A 26,327-nucleotide genomic window follows, 5' to 3' on the forward strand; every position below is an offset into this window, starting at 1 on the left:
GTGCCCGGTGTGAGAAATAAGTACCCTTTACACGACGTGTTGCGGAAGTCGCTCGTTACACTAGCACAGCACACCGGTGTGTTGGAGAGCAAAGCCTTTACAGTCTGAGTACGACGTTTTGCCAGTAATTATAACGAGCTTCATCAGGCGACAGCCAGATTTGTGGAGAAATCCTCCCATTTCCTTTCTTCAATAGAGGGGTAGCTGTGATGGCATCACTTGTGAGCCCTTCTTGAGCAATTTGGCGCGTTCTGCTTCCATGACAAACCTTACTAATTGGCTGTGTCGGGTGGTGGCAGATTTAACCACACATTTATATATTTCGATGATCTAACCCAAACCCCCCTCCCCCCCACCCCCCCCCTATTATGGATAAATATTCTGAGTCGTGTAACGGAATAAAATGAATCTGGGACAGAATGAATGATCAATTATGTTCATGTGGAAGAAAGCCAATCAGCGTCAATGGGCAGCCGAATGAATACACGTGCCTATGTGTTCGAGCATGGATCAAGCATGGATCAAGCTTCGTATCGTCAAAAAAAAACGGCCGATTCCCGTGTACTCGAGAATCAAATCGTGAAAAAATGCGTCGATTCCCGTTCCGGCGTTCCTTACACGGGGCAAAGCCCCCCGCCTTGAGCATAATAAACGTTAAAATTGTCATCATTCATTCATTCTGCTCGCGTGAGTGAGAGGGAAACCCTCCAGAGGCTGGCAACGCGGCCCCGCGCGGCGCAGGCACCGCCGAGGCCGCCCATGCGGGGGCCTCCCTCCTCTCCCGGCGTGCACCGCGCCCTCAGTCGTCGCCATCTTTGGTAGCGGCGGAGGCGGAGGAGGAGGCTTGCGGCTCCCGCGGTGTCAGAGACGCGGCGGGCAGAGGAGGAGGAGGAGGGAGACGCCGGGGTTGAGGAGCCACCCGGAGGGGTGGGAGAAGGAGGAGGGAGACGCGGGGAGGAGGAGCGACACCGGGGGCGAGAAGACGCGGGGGTGAGGAGACGCAGGGAGCGACGGGGGGACACCCCCCCACCCCCCGCGACTCCTCCAGCAAGCGTCGGGAGAGGCACGCGGCGGCCGGCGCGACGATGATGAAGAAGATGACGATGGTGGTGGTGGTGCTGGTGGGGCGCCGCGCCGCCTGAGGGAGGCACACGGCGGGGGGAGGGAGGAGGGGAGAGGGGGGGGGCCGCGCCGGTGAGGGAGCGAGAGGCGGCGGGGAAGCCAGCCAGTCAGTCCGGCCGTCTATCCTGGAGCCAGACGCAGCCAGGCAGGCAGGCAGGCAGCCCGTCTAGCCCGCAGAGAGGGTGGAGAGTCGGTGCTTATACTGTACCAGCCGGGATATATCCCTAGGGGAGACAGTGCGGGGACAGTCAGTCCTAGCGGACTCTATCTGGGACAAGACCATACCGATAAAAAGCGCAGGCAAGTCCTGCTCGCCCACGTCTACATAGCCCGGGGAGCGCGACAGATAGAGGGCGGTCTCCTGTTTAGGGGTGAGGCAGCCCTCGTGACCCGACTAGCCTGAGCGACAAGCCTTACAAGCTATCCCGGAGAGAGCACGGACAGCCAGCCCTTCTGGCTTGGACAACCATCCTGGATATATAGAGAGCAAGACAGTCCGGCTTGGCCGGCTAGCACTTCATCCCGGACATAAGTCTGGGCGAGCCCATTAAGTCAAGCTCGGCCAACCAGCCCTTTATTATCTGGCTAATCAAGACAGGCCAGCTCGCTCGCTCGCTCGCCCACCCACACGCCCATCCGGCGGGGGTCTCGCGCGTCTCTCTCGCACTCCCCTCCGCACTGTGACCACAGAAGATGGCGCACCCGTCGGTGCCGCGGAGAGGCAGCCTCAGCACGGGCGGGCTGGACGAGGGGGGAGGCTCGGTGCCGGGTCCTCAGCATCCGCAGCAGCATGTGCATCAGCAGCAACAGCAGCAGCAGCAGCCGAGCTCTCAGAGCCTGCACATGCCCACCAAGAAGAAGAGCGGCTTCCAGATCACGAGCGTCACGGCCGCTCAGCCCAACAGCGTGGCCGAGGACACGGAGAGCTACGACGACCTGGACGAGTCGCGCACCGAGGACATCTCGTCGGAGATCCTGGACGGCTCGCGCAACGCCGACTTCGAGCCGGGCGCCTACGAGCGCAGCTCCTCGGAGGAGACGCTCAACAACGTGGGCGAGGGCGTGGACACGCCGGCGCTCACCCCCGTGCACGCGCAGGGCGGCGTCTTCATGGTCAACGGGGGCCCGCACCTCGGGCCCGCCAACGCCGCCGCTCAAGGGCACGGCGCGGCCGCCAACCTCACCGCGCCGCCTCGGCTCGCCCCCTCCCCAGCGGCGGCATCGACAGCGGCGGCGCCCCCCTCGAGCCAAACGGTCGCGGGCCCCGCTGTGGCGGCCGCGTTCTCGGCTCCAGCTCAGCCCGGAGTGGCGTCTCCCAGAGCGGCGGCGGTGCCTCCTGCTACTCCTCCCCCGGCGGCGCAGGCGATGGCGCCGGCTCCCGTCTCCGTGGCCACTGCGCCCTCCTCGCAGGTAGCTCCCTCCAACCCCCTGCAGCAGCAGCAGCAGCCGCATCCGCCCCACCATCACCACCACCATCATCTACCTGTGTGCAGTTCGCGCTTCCGCGTAGTGAAGCTGGACACCACCACCGAGCCCTACAAAAAGGGTCGCTGGACTTGCACTGAATATTACGAAAAAGAGAGCGCCTCGTTAGCGGCTGATGCGTCCGCCGCCGCCGCTTCTGCTGCTGTTGCAGCAGCTTCAGTTGCGGCTGCGGCGGCCGCCAGGAATAATGTGAACGACTCTATGAAGGAGAGCGGCGCCCCGACACTAGTTGCCGCGTCCTACAACGCGGTCGATGCCGCCAGCGGCGCCGCGCTGGCACGCGTGAATTCGTTGGATTACGGATCTCAGCAGGGCGGTATTAACGCGGTGAATTCGGGCGTGCCCGCGGCGTTCAACAAGCAGCAGGGCAACACCGTAGGGCACAATATCCAGCAGCAGCAGCAGCAGCTGTCAAATGTGAATGCTTTTGTGCAATCGGCGGGAGGGCAGGGTTCGATACAAACCGTGGGCGTGCAGCAGGTGGTGAGTGCTTCCGCTCAGCCGCAACCATCACAGCAGCCGCAGCAAATGAGCTATGCCGGGCAGCAGCAGATGGGTGTGCAGCCGCAGGGTCAGGCGATGGGGGGCAGTGCTTTGACTCAGGGGCCACTAACGGTGGCCCAGATGCCGGGGCCTGCGCAGACCGGTGAAGGGAAAGCGGCCACCATGGCCTCCTCGCAGCTCGGTGGGCAGCACCCACAATCCACACCGGCTGTGCCCCAGCCGCAAGCATTGGGACAGCCGGCCCAGTCCATAGCCCATCAAGTGATTCACAATGCGGCTGCGACTCAGCAATCGTACATTGCGCATCAGGGGTCAGTGGCGTCTCAGGTGACCCACCAGCAGCCTCAGCCAGGACAACCACTCGGCCAGCAAACACTTTTGGGACAGCAACAGCAGCAGCAGGTGATGCAACAGCCGCAGCCAATAGGACAGCAAGCTCAGCAGATGGGGCAAGCTTCAATGCAGCCTCAGTTAGGCCAACAGCAGCAGCAACCAGGAGGACAGCAGGCTCAGATGGGAGCCCAGGCACAGCAAAAGGGCCAGCAGACCCAAATGGGACAGCAGGCACTGCAGGTAGGACAGCAATCCCAGCAGCCGCAACAAGTTGGACAGCAGCCACCAGTGATGATGGTCGGGCAGCAGCTAGCACAGCAGCTTCCGCAGCATAATCCTCCACAGTCCCCTCAAGTGGTGCAGCAGAATCCCATGATGCCACAGCAGCCACCTCAGTCTCCATCTCTGGTACAGCAGCAGCAAGCTACGAGCCAGCAGCTTTTCCAACAGCAGACACCCCATCCAATAGCACAGCAAGCTTTTCCTCAGCAGTCAATGCCTACACATGGGCTGTCGGAACAACAGCAGGCCATCAACCAGCACAACTTTCAGCAGCAGCAGCCATTGACACAGCAGGCTCAGCCTATGACACCACAGCAAGCTTTCTCTCAGCAGCCACCAATGCAAGCACATGTGCTGTCAGAACAGCAGCAACAGGCCCTGAGCCAGCCTGCTTTCCAGCAGCAGCAGCAGCAGCAGCCTCCCATGCTCCCGGATCAACAGTCAATGCAGCAGCCGCAGGCGTCCCAACCAGTGGGGCCGCCAGGCCCCGTGCTTCAACCGCAGCAACAGCAGCATGCGCAGCTGGCTGTACAGCCACCACCACAGCAGCAGCCACACGGGCTGATGCCCCTGCAGCAGATCCTGCCGGTGTCGGGTCTCGCATCGGGTGCCCCCATCGGCGGCGCCGCTCCTCAGCCCCTACCAGTCGGCTTGCAGCATCCTCTCACCCTCGGTGGCGATCTCGGCGGATACGGCGGCAGTTTCCTCCCACAAGCGGCCGCTTCCTTACTGCTCCAGCACGGGCAGCAGCAGCTGAGTCACCAGCAGAGCCAGGCGCTGCTCTCTCTGGCGTACAGCGTTGCGCAGACACAACACCAGCTGCCCGGCGGCCACCCGGAGGATCCGTCGGGAGCGGCCGCCCACGGGGAGGTGCACGGCGAGGGCTTCGCCGGAGGAATTCCTGTCATCCCGCAGCTGCTGCCCATGGCCGTCGGCGCCACGCAGGGCCTGCTGGAGTCGGAGGAAGAGAGGTAACCACGCTCGCAAGCGTGCTCGCGGGTTGCCAGTGTGCACGCGGTTTAATGTGTGCACCGTTTTCATCTGCCCTCCGCCGTGTCAATTGTTCGCCTGCATCTCCAACTTTTGCTATGGCCATTAAGCGTCTCTCAGTCTGTATACTGTGTACAGCCAAGTCTTTTCCAGACTTGGATGTAACAGCTGCTGTGTAAAGGTATAATTTCTTGGCATAGAGAGTGGAAAGTGTGTAAGTGGTTTCGTGATGCAACATCGCATTAGGCTTCGTGCGCGGTGTCACTGGTATTTCATCCTCGTTGCAATGTGTGATTTAGAGCTCCTTGTATAATGCGTATTTTTTTAATTTAAAGTGGATCAACGAGCTTTAAGTGTGACGACAGTTCGGAAAACACGCGGAGAGTGAATTAATCTTCAGAGAGAGCCAACCAACGTCTATTGGCCAGACTGCGGTATGAAACCGTCGCGAAGTGATGAGCGTGTTGTGTGGCACCGTAGATTTAAAATTCAAGTTGGACAAAACTTGATTATTTTTTTTTAGGTCGCGCTTTGTGCGTGCACGGCAGCCAAAAATGTCTTCCATAGTTTGCGCAGCCTTCTTGTGCCACGAGGGAGAAATTTTGCTGTCGGCTGCGTATTTCCCGCAAGAGGCACGTGAATCAATGGTTGGCGTGTCAGGCAGGTGGTAACCCCCTCTGGCCGCATGGGAGCGTTTAATTTTCTTGGACGGTGTGACCAGTGCGCTTGCATTTGTGCACGCTTCTGTCTTCCCAATGAACCGAATTTCCACGTCTGAATTCGGAGTAAACTTTTAAAGTCATTGTGAATGGTCTAGTTTAAGATTAAAGATATATAGTCAGCTATTAGCGACTCGGGTGGGGAGCAAAGCAGCATTGTGATGGTGATTTGGCAAATTTCGGGCAAGTGAGCAGAGCTAGAGCTTCCAACCTCAACCTTTGGTCAACACTTCTCCGACAGAAGATGGGCAGGAGCTGAAGGTCATTTCTTTAGGACACTTTTTTTTCCCCAAAGCTTTTTACACTGCAAGTGTTGTTACTAACAGGCCACTTTTAGGGGACTTGTCATGTTGGTTTAGCATGGGCTGGCAGTGGAAAGTTAAAGAGCCGCCACTTCCTTCTCGGTACATGAGTTAAAGGTACACTGTAAATACAGTCAGTCTCATAGCTGCATTGAAAAATAACACTTTGCAAGTAAATAAAAAAATAGATTCATATAATACTATTTCTTTGCTTGAAGTAATACAGTATTGGTTTTATTGACCTTGGAAAGATATTCCTCTTCAGGATATAAAACCGAAGTACTTAACATGCTTTTCTGATTTTTCACCAATGTTTTGCCATGCACTTGAAAATTTAAGCTTTGCGCATTCGGCTTCATTTATTAAGTCCTTTTAATCTCTAGGGCATCTTAACGGTAGACGGTGGTGGTTGTAAATTGATCGTAACTGTCATTTAAATGACGGATGGTGCTAGAAGTTTTGAAGTCGACCTGAAGTTACAAAGCCAATACAATAACACATGAAGCAAATCAAAATATAATGGGTCGAATATGGAACAAACCAGGAAAACCCTGAAAGCAATACGAAGCCTGAATGAAGACCTCGGTGCAAAATGCAGCGACCCAATGCTTGGTACACCCTTAGCGTTTAAACCGAAGTAATAAATATTGTAATTACATCCACCATAATCAAATTTCAAGCACGAACGTGGGCTGGAAATAACGTCCGTCGGCAAGTGGCAAAGATTTAAGTATTGCTGAACACTCGATACGTTTCCACCTGTCGACTTGCAAAGCGCCCGTCTGCCTAAGACGCGCAGGGCAAGGAAGAATTTGAAAACTTGCTCCTGCGGGCCAGAGAAAACAGCACGAGCGGTGCTAACTAAACAATTAGCAGGTGGACAAGTGAGTGGGTTGCATAGCTGCCCCCCCCCTTCCCCACCCCCTGTTGCCACATATCAAACTTTTGGGTGACCCACGCTGAGACGTTCATGCCGGTTTTCAAGGTGTTGTTTGGCATTGGGAAGGGCCTTGCCTAGCCTTGTGCCTCTCAGCATGCGTTGCCCCTTCCCTGCTACTTTGGCTTGACTGCAGATGCTTTACCCAGTGAGTGTCCTCTTCTAAGTTGACCGAGCCTGAAATGATTACCTGTTATGTTACCCTCCCGCCCCTACCACTTCCACCACCACCACCACACGCCTTCCATCCACCTCTTGCTTTTTCAGCTTGAAATAAGATCCTGGTTCTGGTTTGTGAGAACATAATGTTTTGATCAGCACAAAGAGGTCAATTTGGTCACGGAAACCTGCCGCTCAGCTTTGATATATATGTTTTGCACACGGGTTTAACCAGATGGTTTTTTTGTCTTGGAGGAATGTGTCATTATAGTGAAAATACGACTTATACCGCCACCTCCCCACCCCACCGGGTCAATTCTGGGGCAGCTCGCCACATCTAACTTTGTGCCAGAGCTCGACCCTTCATTCGAGATCGGCCACATGCATTCGGACGAAGCCGCCAAGCCCCCTTGGAAAAACCACAGCTTGGACGGATGTACGTGTAATTTGCTGATCTGCATGCCCACACCTCAAGCTGTGCCAAAAGTTATTCCGCGGCACATTTGGTCGCTTAACGCCGAGCGTGGCGGCTTGCAGCTGTGCACCGCTTTGTCCCGGAGCAGCTTGCGCGCCGATCGGGGTGACGTCGCTGCCCATTCTCTCTGCCGCCGCCGCCGCCGCCAATGCCGTCGCTCCGAAAATCCTAGCAGCACAGAGCCAGTCTACTCGCCGGCATTTGTAAATTCTCTGGCTTAAATTGTTTAACGTTAAATGTAGCCGAGCACAGCGCTTTGTCTCGAGGTGGGTCACGTGCGCACAGCTGACGTCAGTTGCCCCCCCCCCCCATGCATTCATCCCTCAGCGGCTGCGCAGTTGTGCTCATTTTATATTTGCTCTACATTTTGTTTCGCCGGATTAAGTCGTTTGGCAGGTGTCGAGCTGCTCAATTTGGGGGGTAGCCGGGGGGGGGGGGCACACACACGCGTGTCCCTCCCCCCCCCCCCCCATGCGCGCGCGTGTGCAGAGCGGCGGCGCCACCGAAACGCCCGGCAGGAATGCAACTCGAGCCGCTTCATGTGGCGCTAGCGCCCGTTCGCCTGTCGCCCCCCCCACCTCCCATCCCACCCACCGGCCCCCCCTTCCTTGCGCACGCACGCGCAAACATTTCACGCCATCAAATGTAGACGCTGTGAGGCGGCCCCGGCTTTGGTAACGCGGGTAACTTGCCGCCATCACGGCGGGACATTGGCCTGTGACGACGCTTCAGTTCGTCGGTTTAAAATCGATTCGTATGCTCAAGATGAAGGCATACAATTGCGCGTCGTAAGAATCAATTACTGATTTTATTCTTGTATGTTAATGGACCTTTGCTAGACATTCTCGACAATGTAACAAAAATCATAATAAATTCTTGACAATTGGTATAATTTTGAAGGATTGGGTGGGGGGGGGGTGCTTAATGTTAAACTCTGAGTGATTTCTTGTTCACATTAGCATTTAGGCATTGGTACTTATCTTCTATTTACAGCCCTGAGCCAGGGGTGAAAATTCCACATTTCTATGGTGCGATGTAGTCTATCCATATGACAACCACTGTCCAATATTAATAAGCCACTGGAGCTATGCACATTTAAATTTTGATTGAAAACTAATTTCTTTAGAGCTGCTTTTTGTGTTTAGTTCAGTCTCTTCCTCCGATTAGCACGGTTGGCTACGTGCAGTGCGTAAAGAAGTACAACATACGTACGTCATATGTCTCTCCATACCCAAATTGGTACTCGCTTTATTGACCCCCGTAGGGAATGACATGACCTTGCAACCTTTAGATTGCGAGTCACTTGCTCTAACCGGTGAGCCACCCGGTTAGTTAATAGGAAGTGGGCAAATGTCCCTTAAGAAATGTACCGACTCCCTCTTGCTCGTGTTTATGCTGGCAGGATGTGTCATTGTAATCATGTGATGGAAAGGCTTTGGGCCGTGGAGACCTTAACAGTGAGTCCACCCCGCCCTCCCTTGGGATTATAGGCCTCTTGAGCTTAGAAGAGAGCATGCGGGTTGCGACCCTCCTCCTCCTCCTCCTCCACTTGTTCCCACCGTCGCTCACACGCAGTTGGCCTTCCTGCTGAGGTGGCATGTAACAATTCAGCACCTTACTCCCCCTCTAACACCCCCCCCTCCCCCCAGAGATTTGATGAATGGTCACGCTTCATTGCCACAATTCGGTACAACAAGTGATTATTTTTTGCCAGCACGTGTTGGACATTGTAGATGTGGAGGCATGCACTAAGGAGTACCACAATGGAATTTGCCGCATTGCCCTTTACTGCGCACGTAGCCCGGCATTGATGTAATTTCCGCGATAAATTACCTGAACGTTTTTCGTTCATTGTAAATAATTGACTCTTATGCACGAGCAGCAAAAAAAACCCGCTCTTGTCCGCACGTAAGTAATAAATGTATTTTAATGCAGCTGATCGCCGAGGTGTGCCACCAGCCCTGGAGGATGGATTTTCACCCAACGAGCCGATTGTATTGTTTACGGCGCCCGCTGTCGCGCCGCGGCTTTCGAAGCAAGGCGGTAGAACGACGACGGGTGACTAGGTCGCTCCGCGAGGCCTCGCTCGTCCTCCGCGAGGCCTCGCTCGTCCTCCGCGAGGCCTCGCTCGTCCTCCGCGAGGCCTCGCTCGTCCTCTCTGATTGGCGTACGCAGGGAAGGGAGCAACGGTTGGCGCCGCCCACCCCGTCTCCTCTCCCCCCCCCACCTTTCTGTGAGTCAAAGCAGGCCTTGATGCCATGAAGCACGTGGCAAAGGATACGTGCAGTTTTCCCGGCACGTCTGCCGCCCTAATGCTCCCTCGCTGTGCTCGGCCTGGCTTTGATTTTATGGCTGCCTTCAAGCAGGTCTGACAGTAAATCACTTATTGTAGGTGCAAGGTTTCTTTTTTTCCCCTGTCATCCACAGGAATTAGACAGAAGCCCTATTCCGCCGGCGGGTAAAGACAAAAGTGGCACTTGACTTAAACATCAGCAATGCGTAATCTTAATTTTACGTTTATGGCTTTGAGCGGCATGTCGATACAAGAACAAAGAGGCCTGGAGGGTTGTATATAATGGATATCGGGATTAGTAGGTGTAGTGTCTATCGGCTGCTGCGTGAACGCATCTCTATGCCTGCTGTGGTCGTGGCGATTATTTCGCCAAACTTCACCATGCTGATCATTTTAGGTTGGTGAAGGCATAGACGTATAGTATTGCATTGGATTATGCTGCACTGATGTCTACTGCTCGCCACGTAGCATTGGGCCTGTAACGATCCATCTCTTAATTCGATTAAATAGATTCTTACACTCGTTCATGATACACGCGTCGAATTGTGCTTAAGAATTATTTAAAATCGTTGGAATGTTGTGTGTTATTGTTGATCATGACCCCTGTAGCTTCTATAGGTTCTACATTCAATGCAGTGTTGCATAGATAGAGGATTTATTCTTGAATAATATAACTGTGACGGTACCTGGGGACTGCAAATTATAAACGCCCAGTGGACAGATCTTTAATTTCTTTACGAAGAACTTACAAGCACGAGCCTCTTCAAAGTGACAGGATGGTCGTGCTTTGAATGTTGGGACAACGCCTTTTTCTAAACAATGTCCATAGGGATACACCTCGAATTGTGTTGCTCTTTTTGCGGTCATAAAGATTTCATTTGGGGTGGGGACTTTGTGTGCTTCGAGTGAGAATGTAGCAGTGTGGGGGAACGGGGTGAGAACCCCAAACGTAGGCCACACATATACACGACAGCTCGTAATAAGTTGTGGACCGGACCCGAAATTTAACCTGCGAGGTGTGGATCGACTCCATAAATATTTGCTTCTCCCTAAGCCCTGCTCGCTGTATAGTTTCGAGTTTATTTAAGAATTAACAGCAGGATTCGATAGCTGGATAGTAACGGGGCATAGTGTGCAGCGCCCTGGTCTTTAAACAGAGCCTTCGTGACGCGCCGTTGGTCGTGATGCAATGGCCAGCCAACCTACCGACGCTGCTGCGGCAAATTAGCAATGCCGATTTGCTTATTTTTCGGTGTTCAGCTGGTCTGGATAGGCTTTTGTGCCACTCGGCGGCAAAATGTGGCGAAGTCGAGCAACAGTGAAACCTCGGAGCAGATCTGCGCGTGACCGGCAAGCACGAGAAAAAGCGCAAACCGCCGAGCAAACTTTGTATCTCGTAGTTCTAGCAGAACAGGCTCCCCCCGCCGGAGATAGTGGGCCAAAGACACAAGCTGTTCCAACAAGCGTGATTAAGACGTTTCGCATTTCAGCATTTTATTCGTCACCCCTTTGTCCTTCCGCCGCCAGTTAAAGGCAGTCCCCCATGCCGCGGTGGTCGTGGGGCGTTTTGACCATACTTCACCAAGATGATTAATCTGATAGTGCTAAATGGCAAGGGGAGTGGTGGGGGCGCGGGAGCCGGTTCGGACATCGCTCTCGCCACTTATATTCGCCATGGTCGGGAAGTGAACTCTGTTCGCTTGATTGGTAGGAGAGCGTGCGAACCACTGCGTCGCCGCTCTACCCTATTACGTGTACAGTATTGAATAAGTACTGCTTCTGATGGGGGCAAATACCAGTTCGAACAAATGTGTTTACATAGCCAACTGGACTTCGCATGTTCCTGTGTTTGCTCTGACGAAGGACGTCTCGTATTGCGCTGAATTGTTGGTGTGTTCCTAATGTTTTGTCAGGTGATGTTACTAAAAGATGATTCTGGCAAAGGGTTAGAGTTCTGAGTAAGCTCCACCCCTGGGGCCAAGAGTCACCTATTGACACGGCCGTCTCTTCTACAGACTTCTAGGAAATGTAGGGTACCGTGGAGGGTTGTCTCAGTCTGAGAACTAGTTTCCAAATTAATTCGGGGGTTATTTCCAGAAACCTCCGATCCCCGCACGGTTGGCTACGTACGGTGCGAATGAAGTCCCAACAGACATGCATAATCCCTATTCTGAAGCAGACGGCGTGGATTTTTAAGGTCGAAACGCTCGCAGTAATAACCAGTGTGGCCGGCCAGATTCGCGGTGCAAACCCTCCGCAGCGAGCGGCTGAACGCGCTACCCTGGGCCCATGCCACCACCCCGCTTGGTGGTTATGCCGAACAATTTCGTGACGTTGAGACGTTTGATTCGTGGCCCTAGCGTGCTGCTGCTGGCCCTTGTATCCTGCCGCTGCTTGACTCAGTGCCGTGATGTTATGGCGTGCTCACAATCGGCAAGAGGGCTTTTTGTGGAAATGGGTGCAGTCGGTGATCACTCACGGGTTCCCGACCAAGTGAAAAACCTTTCTTGAGTGCGCTACACTCCCCCCCCCTCCGCTCAAGGCGTTGCAGATGGAAGCTTTACCGACGCCACATGCCGAATCGTGTACTTACTTTGAGATGAGCAGACAAGTGCATGGGGGCATTTTACCCCCTGGGGCATTAAGGGTGAGGCAGGCCCAACAACAACAAAAAGACAACAGCCTTCCAACCTTTCTGCGGACGGAAGATGAAACGCCTGTGCACGCGGTTTCGCCTTAACCGGTCACACGAGGACCACCTTTCACTTAACACAGCCACCTGGCGGAACAGGTTCTGGTGTGAAACTCTGGAGCTCTTACGTAACAAGTGTTGCATTTTGCGGCATGTTCGATATGTTACACTGCACACTTCCGATGACCGTATTGCTTTGATCATGCCCAATGTCGTCAGATTTCAAGCCTAGGATTGTTTGGTTAGTATTTGGATGTGCGTCTGCTTGGGAATAGCAGGTGCGTTGTATGCCTCGGCTGGAGGGTGGCCACGATGGAGGCGACAGTGTGTGTAGTCTTTCATCCTGTGTCCTTTGGCTTGGGTACTCCAGTTTGTCCAGATTCAGTGAATATTCCTGGGTGAATAATTGTAACTATATTACTACGAGTCGTGAAATGATATCCCCCCCCCCGCATCTCTACCCCCCCCCTGCCCCTCCCTGTACAATTGCAGGTAGTGATTTGTTTCAAGAACCTCTGTTTTTTAACATTGTGGCGCATTGTCGTGCTCCTGGTGGCTGTTCAATTCACGTGAAGTCGTTCCGTGCAACACGAACTTCATCCAACCGATTGTCGCACGCGCTATTCGATGCACGTATCACGAGCGCCATGCAATCGTTGTTCGTAGTGGTTTGTACGTACGTACGTTTAACTTATTTCGCACCGTACGTAGCCAACCGTGGTAATCGGAGGTGCGGGTATGCAACAACCACAGTCACAAATGCCTTACCCCAAGAAAGGAGGGCTTGAGTGTTTTTTTTGTGGCAACAGGCCCTTGTCAAGTGGTGTTGTAAACACAACTGCCGTACTTTACCACCGAGGTGGGTCAGGTGGTTTCAGTGGTCGAATGTGAATGCCTCCGGATCCTGAGCATGTGTCGTACATGTGCAACGGCTCCTATTCAGGACTGTCCCTCTGAGTGTGGTGGCTCGGCAACTGGAAAATAACCATAATTTCCACGGCCGTGTTAAAGGTCTCCTTGTAGTTATCCCCCCCACCCCCAGCCTGCAGGGTCGGTTGTATGAGGTCGGTCTGCCAATGATGACGAATATAAGATTAAATAATTAAAATAAGGCATCTGACCATAACAAAAGTAATGTTTACAGTAATTTATATCCTCTGCTGGCTACGGGTGGGAAACAAATCCTGCATCGAGTCATGTGGGAACCCACTGTGACATGACATGATCACCTTAAAAGATAGTCACCTGGGATAAACAAAGGGAGAACAAAAAGTTGCCGATGCTGAAGTGGATGCAGAGTTACAACCATTAATGAACATGTTTGATTTAACGGGATAATTGCATTGAACATGTGCTAGTATCTTCTGAAGGAGCATTGAACGGCATGTCTTCTTTGTACTCTTACCACAGTGCATAAAGAAGCACGGAGAGACGATGCATGCTGGGGAATTACAATGAGAGACAATAAGGAACCTCGTGCATTGGATGACATATGCAGATTAGAGACCTAATTTTGGCTGTTCGGAAAGTAAGTGGGGCTTCAGCAGGACACGTCTCTGGAGGGGGGATGATGGCCCGGTGGTTGAAATGAACGACGCAGTCGGCAGTCAAGGGAGGGAACGTGCCCTTGGATGGTCATCGCCACAGACATGGAGCAGTGAAGCCGGCCCGCGTGGCCTGTGTGATGAAGTTTATTTAACCAGGTGAGACCTCATGAGACCAGAATAATATGAATTTGCAAGTACTAGGTAGATTGTAGCGTCACGGGACCGAGAGAGATGGCGACAGCCTTCATCCGGCAGTGGATTGATCATGGCTGATGATGGTTATTATCGTTGTCATGTGCTGGGAATAAATCTGTGTATTTGGAAGTTTAACCCTAAGGGCTTTCCAGGAGTGAGTGTGACCAATTTTTCGTGATTGAGATAGTGCGCGCGCGCATTTGTGTGTTTTTATGGAGTGGAAAAGCCCCGCGACGTGGCCCCTTCGTGTCAGCACACGTTCCATCGCCACGGCACGTGTGTCAGCACGTGCCGTGGCCATGGCACGCGGCGCGAGCGTGTTGCCTCGGTGAGACGGATCGCGGTCGGGAGCGCACGTCCGAACGTGCCCGCGAGATTAAATCAGCCCGTCGTTGATAACACGCAGGTTGAAGAAAGTTTTGTTTGACTTACAGATGTGTGTTTTTTTTAAGGAAGTTTTTTTTTTGCAAAGTATTTTTGGGTAGTTCCTTATATAATATTCCAGTGGCGAGCCCTTCTCCGCCGGAGACTGGTGTTTGTTTAGTTGGCTGGCCTCCCCGTGTTTTACAAGCGCGTCGAAAACGAAAGGGTGGAAAGACGTCACTGGTAACTAGAATTTCTTTGGGCAATCAAAATAAAAGGCGTCTCGGATTACCTCCAATCGTTCAGGGAAAAGTTTCGTCGATGGCAACCATATTTTGTAGAGGTAAAGCACTAGGGCTCACTGAATGGACTGGCTTGGGCGGCTTGCCGTGCTTGCCTGCTTGAGAGGGGTGCTGCTGGACCACTGTAGAGACATGCCGTTCGTCTGTTTTCTTCCATTCCTTCAACTACCTCGGAGCTGATGTGCTGTCCAGCCGGCGCGCGTTATTAATGGTCTCGCCAAGTGTACGGCAACATCTTGTTAATCCGGTCACGTACGTGCTCACACATTTTTCTTTTCAGATTTATGTAGCGCTGGTTTAAGAGAAGTTGAACTACCGCGACACATTTAACTTTTGTATGAAGAGCACCAATACTGGCTGTTGTCAAGTTTTTACAAATGAGAAATACAATTTCAGCTGCTTGGATGGTGTTCACGAGAGGTGGGTGGCCTCTTGGACCATGGAAATGCAACAGAAGTAAAACACGTCGGGAGTTGAACCTCTCTGAAGCCAGAACTGCATACATAAAAAAATATTTTCAGGCACATACCGGGTTAAAATTCAAGATAGATTTTTTGGGGGGTTTGGCCATGATTTGTTGCAGCACCCTGCACCGCCTGACATAGCCAAACAAATTAAAATTTCGCATGCACCCAAAATTCAATGACGAATCACAACATTGGCCGAGAGTACCTGGTTAAATTCAGGCTGTTTTTTTTGCCTCCACAGTCATTAGACATTGAAGGCTCTCACGAGGTCGCCCCTGTCGGCAGCTGTCGGCACGTTGCTCAGCATCTGAACTCCTCCGTGACTTATCCATCCAGAAATCTACCCCTGTGAGATCGCAACACTCGCTTGCTCTACGAGGAGGAGAATACGTCGGCTTGCTGGAATCAAAAATGTAATTCTTATACGTCGAGTAACTAACCCCCCCACGAACTGCACGACATGGGAAGGTCCTCATCCGGCGGTGTATTGACACAAAGGGCTGTGCGTGTACATGTGTACAACGGAGGTTGTCGCCTTCTGACCGGAAGTCGCAGGAGTTTGGTGGTGAGTTTATTTCTTAGTTGCATGAACTGGCACAGCAAAGAGCTGGGCAGGCTCAGGAGTGGGCACGTGACTGTGCATCGATTCGTTGAGCGAAATCAGTTATTGTGCTGACGATACGTGCTTTGAATTGAGCATTCAGAATCGACTGTTGTCAATTTATGAAATTTACATGCCCAGTTTTAAGCCAGGTACCACAGCGGTTGGTGAACGTCTTGCACTTTGAAGGTTGTGAGTTCATACCCAGGTTGTGGCTCGAGTCGGCCTTTAATTTATTTGGCATTGATAAAATGAGTACCACTTTGTTGGGTTATTGGTAGTGGTTGTCCTTTCTTGATAGACTCCCGCCATAGCAATGTGGAATTTTTTTGCCACTGGCTCCAAAGCTGCGTACGTGAGATGAGCATCACCTCATGGTCAATTGAGCAGGGAGCCGATTAGATGTTTGTACAAATTTGTTCAGGTAACAATTCCGCAAATAGAAGAAACTTGTAGAAATTAGACCAAGATAAACAATACAAATGAGATGTAAAAATACGAGACTAAAATAGGGAATAACGGAATTGATCCCTTGCCGCAAATGATGGCAATCGATAAAATTGGCAAGGGTGATGAATCGTTACGTTTGGTGCCTGCTCAGGACTGCGCGCGAGTGAAGATTCAAAGGAGCATTCTCACCTTTGCTACCTGCTGACTGTAAATCTCCGCTTGTTAAACTAATGCCCGAGTCGCGATGCCTTTTATTTATATTTCATTAGTCGACCTTGTTTGGCGGTGAATTGTGAACATTGGCAGGCGTGATGTTTCTCCCATGAATGTCTTCCTTGGTTTTTTATGGCCTTGCTCAGTCACTTGTAAAATGGCGCTAAGGCCTGCAGGGCAGCTCTCTTACCATGACGGATATCTGTGTTCCCCCCTCCTCAAATTGCGCCACACTTGACTATTGTAACTCTGTAAAAAAACCACTCGAGTAACGCAAAGCACACCGTCAAACTTCGTGAGAGATGGTGTCGAAGTGAACTTTTATGCGACCCAGTATTCTCATTTTAGGGGGCTGTGAATAATTGAAGCGTGCCGGATTGTTTTGCTTCATCCCATTATAAAGTTCAGCAAGTACGTCTCCTCTAATATGAATTTATGCTGAACATTTGTAGTGGCATTTAATTTCTGATGAAATTAAGTGCAGACCCATGTTCTTCCCTTGTGAGATGACTCTTCTTCATGGCCCAGAGGGGCCAGGCATGCGCAGTGGGTTCCATCGCGTAATTTTGGGCTCTGAAAGCCGCTCTGGTGTCTGCGTTGCGGCGCTGTCAAATTTTTCTGATGCGTCTCCGTTAGCTGTGTGACAGATATCACCCGCTGCACAGTTATTGTCATCGTTCAGGGTCGCGCTTTAATTGAAGAATGGTTTGGGTTTTTTTTTAATATTACATTGGCCGTAGGGGGTCGTGTGCACAAATTGTATATAACATGTGCAACCTTTTTGGCAATCCACTGCTGGGTTTATGGGTTTATTTGACCAGACCACATTGATCAGTGCAGATTTGCCAATGTGGGGAGCATGAACGCGGGAACACAGAAGTACCATGCAATAATAGATTTTGCTCTGTCGTCATCTGCTGCCGAAGACAATCAGGTGCAAATAGTAGCCACCCATCAAAGCACTGTCCAGGCTTAGTTTCCGAGATCAGGCATATTCCGTCGTGAGCATAAAAAAAACAATACATTTTAATTGATGCACCATTAAATGGGTAGTCTCTGTCATTTGAGAACATCGAGCCTTGAGCCAGCGCCACATCCCTTTAAGAGCCCTACCCTGAAGTGATTGTAAAAGGGGGTCGGAGCGCCGCAGGTGATGGATAGTTTTTCACCGTGGTGACATGATGCAATGTGCCTCCGTTGGCACTGTGTACCAGCACAGGCTCATCGCAGCTAAAACTCCCCTGCCTCACTAATCCGTAATTGAACATTGCCGTTGTCATTATCCTCTTGATTTTAAGAAGTATCTGGTTAGGTTTCAGTATGAGTCGTGGCTTGTAGCAGTCGGGCCAACATGACCCATGGTCGGGTGTGCCTCACCCACACTCGTATTTCCACGTTGGCCACACGGGCAGAGCATGTGCTGAGCCCGTGATCATCCGCAGTTCGAGCGAAGCCTGTGTAGGGGAGCGGAGACCGATCCCTTGGAACCGTAGGGACCACGACCTTGAGGTTAAATATCACCCCCGGTGGATTCATGAATCGTGAAAGCGAACCGGCGCCATAAACTAAGCGGCGAGAGCCGAGAGTTTGAAACTTGCGTCATTGGGGAGCTGCAAGCAAGCGAATGAGCCGGTCGTCGTGGAGGAGTGTTGATGAATCAGAATCTTCATTTCGACTGGAGGAATCCGATGAGCTATGAAGCTCTTTATTCACAGATGTCCAGTCAGGGCAGGGTCAGCAGATTACAGCAACAAACAATGCAGAGAAACGTATGAAGTGAAAACTATATAAAAGGTCATCGAGTCACTAAATAAATAACTAAATATACATTATTTTTTCTATCAAATAAAGAATGTGTCTAGTAGTGGATAGGGAATCATAGGTGATTCCGATGAAAGATTAATGTTAATGAAATGTCCATCTCGCTAGCGTGTGCGGTGCGGCAGAAGAATTTCAGCCAAATTATTCGCTCAAAAGAGGTATTTGGGGTTTGCATATAATCGGTTATATTTACATGATTAAAGGGGCAATTTCAGAGTTTCCGCACTGAAGTGAAGCTGTTTTAATAATGCATCGTAATGGCACGACGGGAGCATAGATAGGTGTGCATACAAAGCCACTTCCAAAATTAACCAACCTTGCCTTGGCAAACACCCTGTTTAAAATTATGGTTATTTCACTTGGCTCCTTTCAGCAGAAATACAGCTTGAATTCAGATTTCCTGAACCCCTTTGAACGGATCGGTTTTAGTGAATGTGTGCCAAATTAGATAATTACACCCAAAGATGTAAAAACAACGGTAAATCATTTGGATTCAAGGCCTCCTGCCGTCTGGCGCAACTCCCTTGCTCGGGGCCCCGGTAGCCATAGCAGGAATGCTTGGCTCTGCTTCAGTCTGTCTTGAGAAATGAGCGCGCTCCACGCCCTGTGGGGTGCTGAGAAAATCCCTGCCCCGAAGTCCCCGGGGGTGGCCCTGCCAGTCGAGGTTCTGGGCAGCTGCTGTGTCTGGAGAATGCATGTGGGTGGCTATCTCAGAAGACATTGAGCAGCTGTGTCTGGAGGCTTGTGTGGTTGGCTGTTGGTGGAGATGCTCGGGAGTCTGGAGGAGAGTTGGGTGGTTCTCATGAGACACTGTGGAGGGCTTTGGCTTGATGTTTCATGAGTCGCTGTACAGTTTTTGGAGGCTGTGGGTGGCTGTCTTTGTGTACCCTTGGGGCCAGCAACAGCAGCGGGAGCCTTTGGGAGGAGTTGGCTGTGTCTTGAGACTGGGGGTTGGCTGTGTCTTGAGACTGGGGGTTGGCAATCTCAAGAAACGCCAGAGGTCTGTGTCAGAAGTGTTTTTGCTAGCGTCTCGGCAAACACCGTTGCCGATATCCCACAGGTGGCATTGCCATCGGTGATATAAAGCAATTGGCGGGACCCCGGGGTCCCATCACTGCCCCGGGGTGGGAAAAACCGCGTAGCGACACGAGTCTCGCCTTACCGACAACAAAACTAGTAGTCAGTCGATTGGCCTCGTCGAGAGCTACTTGGGGCACTAAGTTTCGTAAAAAGTTGAAAATTTACATAAACACGTTAAATTCACTGCCTGGGGGGCGGGGCTCGCCTGGGCAAAGAAGCTGAGGATCGACGGCTGACCGGAGGGCGTCGTCGCCGCGCGCGACTGCGACGGACGCCCCCCGGGGGCTTGCGTTTGGCCGGTGGGGTGGCGCCCATCGTGTCGATCGCCGCCTGCTGCTGGCGCTTGTTGGCGCGAGTCTGGGCGGGCGGCGCGTTGCTGTCGTGATCACGTAGTGGGCGGACTGAAAAATTATAATTAATGACCTCATTTTTGCGGGACCCCGGGATTCCCGTCAAATGATTCACTTGGCCATCGGTGATATGTGCGAGAATGCCTTTGATAGCCGTGTCACAATCCGAAAGATGGCCGGTGCGGTGAAGCAGTGTGGGGCTTTTGTCGGTAAGCATGCTTTTCCTGAGAAGAGGGATATCTGTGCTGGTAGCTGCCTGTGCAATGCTGTCTCTCAGCAAATGTCACTGACTGCGGAGTGTGGGTGGGCCGCTTGCAGGGCAGTCTGACCGTATCCCATGGTTCTGCCAGAAAACGGTGTGGTGATGTGTTGCCCTGGCTCCCAGTCGGGGGACCCCCGACTGCCGTGTGTGCCATGGAATGGGTCGCTGGGCACACACAAGCGCACGCAGGCACAGGACTCGCCCAGTGCAGGCACAGGACTCGCCGCAGTGGCCCGCAGCAGCAGCAGCAGCGTCGTCGCTCTGCCAGCACCACTGCCTGTAAAATAACAAAATAGCTAACATAATTGCACTTTCGTCTTTACTGTGATTATACTTTACGTTTGAAAGGAACACGAATAGAGACACTCATGCGTGAATTAGTTCGCGCACGTATTGCCGCGGCACACCAGAGTTGCGGATTTCTTTCCATTCCTTCGGCACAATAGACATTCAAATCTGTGCCCCAGACACGTAATTTGGATTCAAATATGCCTTTTCGCCATAATCGTACCCATAAACTCAGTCTCCCCGTGGGCTTGGATAATTATAATCAAGGTTTTGCTCTTAAGCCTTGCCGTGGTATTTTTCTATGCAGACGTTTTTAAATTGTTCCGGCGGCAGTAGGCCGGGGTGTGGCTCTCGCTCGTTAACGTTTGCGTCTGCATCGGCCGGTGCTCGGCATGACGTCGCCCCTCCCCCCCACCCCGCCCCCCCACCCGCTGGCATTACCGAGCCTGCGCACTGAGTTGATGGGCCTTTGTGCAAGCCTCACTGCTCAATTTTTCCTCGTCCATTATTGGCTCAGGAACACCGCCGGTGACGGGCGAGATGACACGAGAGATCGTTTCCAAGGAGGTGCCTTTTGAGCTGGGCAAATCCCACGCGGGTGCGCGTGGGATTTGCAACATTCTTATTGCTTCGCGGATGTTCCCGTTGTGGAATTTTTTTGCCCAATCCCAGCGGTCCCTTGCGTATTGTAACGTGAGCGAGTCTCATTCCTTGCTTCGTTGTTGGCCCCCCATCGATGTGCCGCGAGTGAAGGATCGCGGTAAGGTTAGAGTGTCGAGGTCCCCTGTCTGCGGTTGAATGGTGTTCGGAGCGAGTGCGTGCGTGCGCCTCGTTCAGACCCAAGGTGGCATCCGACACGTGTCATAGCGAACGAGTGTTGGCCCTGTGACCACGTACACTGCCCCTCTGCGGATGACTGTACTTCGGCGCCTGGCGCAATCTGCAGCGTCTGGGTTTTGCTCTTCCGCATTTAAATCCCTGCGATGATGCGGGCTAAAGCTGCACCGAGCGAAGCAGGGATCGCACGTTTAATCTTAGATTATGACACCCCCGGTGACGTCCTCTGCGAAAAATGCTGCAATTAAAATATTGCCCGGCGCTTTGCTGTGTGTGTGGGGGTAGGGGGCGGTGAGAGCATATATATAGAGTGAGGCAAGAAAGCCGTTGTGCTGCCTGTTGAGACTTGTGTTCATGTGTTTGAGCTCATCGGTGAGATGCACCGTAGCAGTTTTTTTTTCCCAACTCGTGCTAACAACGCAGCGGTGAATAAGCTTTAATTAACTAAACCTCTCAACGCAGGCAATCATGGCTGGGTCAAATCCCGTCCGATTATGAAACGGGGCTTTTGTAAATCATGGAAATTTTATTTAAACTCACAGGTGTTTGTGGGAAGTGCGTCGTCGGATTATTGCCCGACTTGCTTTGGTGTAGGCCGCGTTGAACCCATGGGGCAAAGTGCACAGCAGGGTGGCTCGAAGGGACCAAGCGCTTGCACTGCACTACCAGCTTCCAGAATTGTAATCCGAGGCTTCCCATCTGCAGAGGTGATCATGTGTCTCACCGGAGCCTCACCTCGCTCTAAATATTGGGATGGCGCACGTGACATTGTAGTAGTCGGCACTGCCGTGCCGTAGAATGGAGATGGGAGGTGGCCACCCTTACCGCCCTGCCGTGTGGACGTGGTGCCACCCGCCGCAAGCCGCATTGGGGAATCGGTTTCACTGTGATGTTCGCAAGCTGTGGGGCTGGTCCGCAGTCACCTCGCCCGGTTCACGTGAAACGTATTTTTGCTTTCTTACCACCTACGGTAATCTGATTGCGATATCGTCGTCATGCCATGAGATGAAGACATTTACATTCTGAACTGTCTCAGAAAGCGGTGGAACGTCACACGCCATTACAAAGCGGTCTCTGAAAAGATTACTTTCGTTCAGAACTACTTCTGGGGTTCCTGGAGATGTCGCTCATCCACACGAGGTGCGGATGAGTGACGTCTGCAAGAAAATCAACTGCAATATCATTGTTTTTGTGTTTCGCGATCGTTGGACAGGCTGAGACCATAAACCCAATTTATTCACTGGCATTTGGGCTGCATTTGAATCGAGGATTTCAGAGGTGCCGAGGTTAAAGATGGTATTTGACCCTGGGCCACCCGACTGCTCAACTTGCAAACCAGAAAATGACAGGTTGGATGAAGCAGCCTCCGCCGGCAGGAGGGAAACTGGAAAATGGGGTTGAAAGATTTAGCACCGCGGAAACTCTACGGTTTAATAAAAAAAAGGCACACTTAAATGTACATGCCAACTTTGAACGTGCACTGCGTCGTGCTTTTATTTTGAACAAAGGGGACCAGTCAGTCTGGTTTTAATTTTTGTGCTGGTCGGAGTTTGCACCATGCATTCAAGAGGTAATTTTGATGTTCTGTAAGTGAAGTGTGCCATGCACACCAGGTGCATTTATAAAAAAACAATCCAGCTGATTGTTCTGATTGTAGAATCTCATGAAAAGCTCTACAATCAGAGCAAGACGGAGGCGTTTTCATCAGACTATAGCAGTCCCTGAAACACTGATGAAAGGGCGCCACGGTAGGTGATTTCCTGCGCAAATGAGCCTTGAGGTTCTCAATTCCCGTTCACAGCCCTGAGACAGTGGTTGAAGTTCAACATTCCCCACAAATTGGTTCTCTTTTTATTGCCCGTCCAGGATTTTGATCCTCGCAACCTTCCACCACTGAGCCGCTTGGCCAGATACAATTCCATTTGCTGGTATTGTTATGTTTATACAAACAAACATCCCACTTAAATTTTGATTTAAAGCTTTCGTGACTGCAGGGATTCATATTCTTGGTTCTTTCGGTAAAGTCACGTATTATTTTATTGTTTCCCTTCTACGTGACTTTACCGAAATAACCAAGAATATAAAGATCCCCCTTATAGCCTTGCTAGGCTATTGGGGCAACTCCTGTTAATGAGCACCTCTGAAAGACCGGCACGGTATAAAAGGGTGTGGGTGGCCAGCACCACGTCCGACCGCCTTTGTCTAGTGGCGATGTTTATAGAGTACACCAGGTACTCATTTGAGGCTGAGTCGACCTTGGGGAGTCCCGAGACTGGTTCACATAAAAGTCACTGATGTTGGCTGTGAGCGCGAATCGAACTCGCCACCGGATACGTAGTGTCTTGCTAACCACAACACTAGTGCTCCCCACACTATACACACACACAAACGTTTTGCGTGTGTTTATTTCTGCAAGAGTAGATGTCCGAAGAAAATGAGAGTTTGTCTAGTCATACTCTTTGCCTCTTTCGGTAAAGTCACGTAGGTATAAAATAAAATAAATCACGACGTTTCGGGCGCAACACAAGCGTCCATCATCGGTGGAAAAGATTTTTCCACCTGATGAAACGTCGTTATTTATTATACCTACGTGACTTTACCGAAAGAACGAAAGAGTGGATTCCTGCAGTCACGAAAGCTTCAAATCAAGTTTGTCTAGTCATATTTCAGACCCAATAGATCTCTTAGGCATGTGTGACTTGAACTGTTACCTTTTGGCTGGATCGTTGAAAAATACCATGACCACGTTTATGTCCTCATGAACAGCCCGGGTGACTGATGGGCCAACCTGTGGCTTAACCGCTGCCTTGGTTCCATGCTCCAGATATAAATACAGGCGTAAATTAATGCAAACGCGACTGTTGATGGAGGTTCAGTACAACCATAGCTGTTATCCGAAAGGAATTACCGTCACAGTGGTGTTACTTATTTGTACGTGTGCATTGTTCACAGATTTATTTATTTTAAAGTAAAAAAATCTGGAGCTTGGGGTTTATGGAAAGCTGCCATAATTAAACGCGTAAGAGTGAGAGGGATGGATGAGTCATGTGCGTGCCTCGCATTGCTGCCATAAAGGAATGCTGCATTCTTGGGACACGCAGGCCTTGGGAGCCCACAGGCCTTGGGGCCCACTCCTCCGCCCGCCGCTCGCATGCGGGGAAGCGGCTTCAATGACACCGAAGGAGCGGTTTTGGTGAGAAACTTTATCCGGGTAGCACGCGTAGGGGCAAGCTTTGTGAGTTCATCCTCCAAAACAGACTACAAGTTACAGACTCCAATGCTTCATAAAGTGGCGCTGTAAAGAACGCGTGCACGTTTAATTGCAGAATTTACTGCCGGAGTCCCTAAAAGCTATTCCAAATGGTCTCAACCTGGCAATCAGATGTCGTCATTGTTTTCAAATGTTCGCGTAGAAATCTGAAGGAATGAAATAAGGCTCCCACCATCATCGAGGATAAAGGCGTGTAATTGAAGGTTCGCGACTTGGGGTGGGTGAGCACGGGAATGCTTAGCTGGAGGCAGATGTGTAATCGCAGCCGCAATAAGTGGGGGTAACATTACAGCTCAGACCTACGCCAAAATACTGCTTCACCGTTCTTCGCTCTGCACCACTCCTGCAGGACCCCATTTCAGCCTCGCAGTTTTAACTCTGTCGCCGGCTTTGACCGGATGTGAAAATGTGGCTGGGTGGCTTAGGAATTTGAGCGCTCTGGTGGCACCGCTGAGAATCCTGGATTTAAATCCCAAGTTTCGGACACTGGTGTGTTTAGTTTGTTGTCCTTTCCCCGAACCTCCGATTGGCAAGGTTGGCTACGTACGGTGCCAAAGAAAGTTCAACATGCATACATGAAATCGGGTATGCAAGTACGGCAAGTTCATGACTAATCATAAGTATGTTTTGTGCCATGACTAACCACGCAAGGTTATCACATAGGTGCTAAGTTTCACATCGTCTGCGGTAGTTTTGCAGTTGGGGTTGACGTTGCTATGTTAATGGTCGACACAAATCAAACCATCACTTAAAATTTGTATTTTGGAATTAATTGGTCGTGTCGGGTGGAGGAGGGTTTACCACACTAATTTTTAATTATGCAATTTGACCGAAAACTCTATTATGAATCATGATATTGCTTGTGAAAGCCTACGTGGTGAATTTAGCAATGATATGGATATCTTGGGGTTTGGTAAATGCCGATGAGCTCTGTTATTCAACTGGAGCGTTATGAGTAAAACATAATTGAAATTTTTATTTAAGCTTTCGTGACTGCAGGGATTAATATTCTTGGTTCTTTCGGTAAAGTCACGTGACTTTACCGAAATAACCAAGAATATAATTGAAATTATGTATGTTTAATACATTTTTTGCGTGATGAGACAATCTTGTCAGTTCATTAATTATATAACCCTATTGGCGTCGCGTGGTTGGCAAGGACGATGATGCAAAAGAATGAAGTGGGATCACATGTCCAACTTTCTCGTTTCTTCGTAGCCCAGCGCCCGAGTCCCTTCGACCCGTGGTGCAGCCGCACAGCTTGCGCACTTCATCGCGATGCCACCGCATTCCCAATGATCGGCCACAACGTCGTGTCATAAATTTCGTGCGAGTTTTATGTTTTTCTCTGAAAAGGACCCCCCCACAGTGTCGATGCAACGGCCCTTTGTGTAAAAAAACATCAGGAGGAACCCCCAGTAGCTTTTGTCTCATTGGTCTGACTATTAAATGAGACTTTTAAATTTGAAACTGCTGTAGTTTACCTGCTCAGACATTACTACTGAAAGATAATATTCCAGCAGGGCCCCTAAGCCGGTCGACTGAAAAACACGTTTTTGTTATTGCAGAGAGACGGATTATTTCTGCTGATTAACTTAGGTTCCTACTTTGTTACGTTGGGAGCGCGGCATCCTACGTGGGTCACACACTGGCGCGCTTAATTATTGCAGGCGACGTCCCAATCTCCCGGCCGCTCGGAATGGGACAGCTCCTACTAACCCCACCCGCTAGTAAAAAACCCCGTGAGACTCTCCATTGCCGCCCACCTGTTTTCACCACGGCGTAAGATGGGCAAAACAACAATAATCCCAGAACAGAAACTGTATCGTAATGCTCGGAAACTCGCCCCGAAAATAACACCCAACCGTGCTAAGTGGATTAGCGCGCCCCAACAGTGGCACGTTTCTTCGCCGCGTGCAATCGCCCCCTTTGTGCGTCGCCACCCCGCGCTCCCCTCCCCCGATGCGGCGGGCGTACATCGTGGCCT

At 51.3% G+C, this 26,327-nt stretch overlaps 1 protein-coding gene across 3 annotated transcripts in view; it reads left to right on the plus strand.

Moving 5' to 3' along the window:
- Positions 1 to 392: 392 nt before the first annotated feature.
- Positions 393 to 26,327, plus strand: part of LOC116952458 (uncharacterized) — a 103,522-nt gene continuing 77,587 nt past the window's right edge. The window contains exon 1 of one of the 3 annotated variants that reach the window (XM_032971825.2): positions 393 to 4,697. In XM_032971825.2, coding sequence (XP_032827716.2) covers positions 1,816 to 4,697 — 2,882 coding nt within the window. In that variant the 5' untranslated portion in view covers positions 393 to 1,815. The remainder of the gene's footprint in view (positions 4,698 to 26,327) is intronic. The other 2 variants (XM_032971822.2, XM_032971823.2) reach the window with 2 other exon arrangements.

The sequence above is a fragment of the Petromyzon marinus genome, chromosome 47, assembly GCF_048934315.1.
Source record: "Petromyzon marinus isolate PM22_M1 ecotype Great Lakes invasive population chromosome 47, UKy_Petmar_22M1.pri1.0, whole genome shotgun sequence".
In the NCBI taxonomy this organism is placed as follows: Eukaryota; Metazoa; Chordata; class Hyperoartia; order Petromyzontiformes; family Petromyzontidae; genus Petromyzon; species Petromyzon marinus.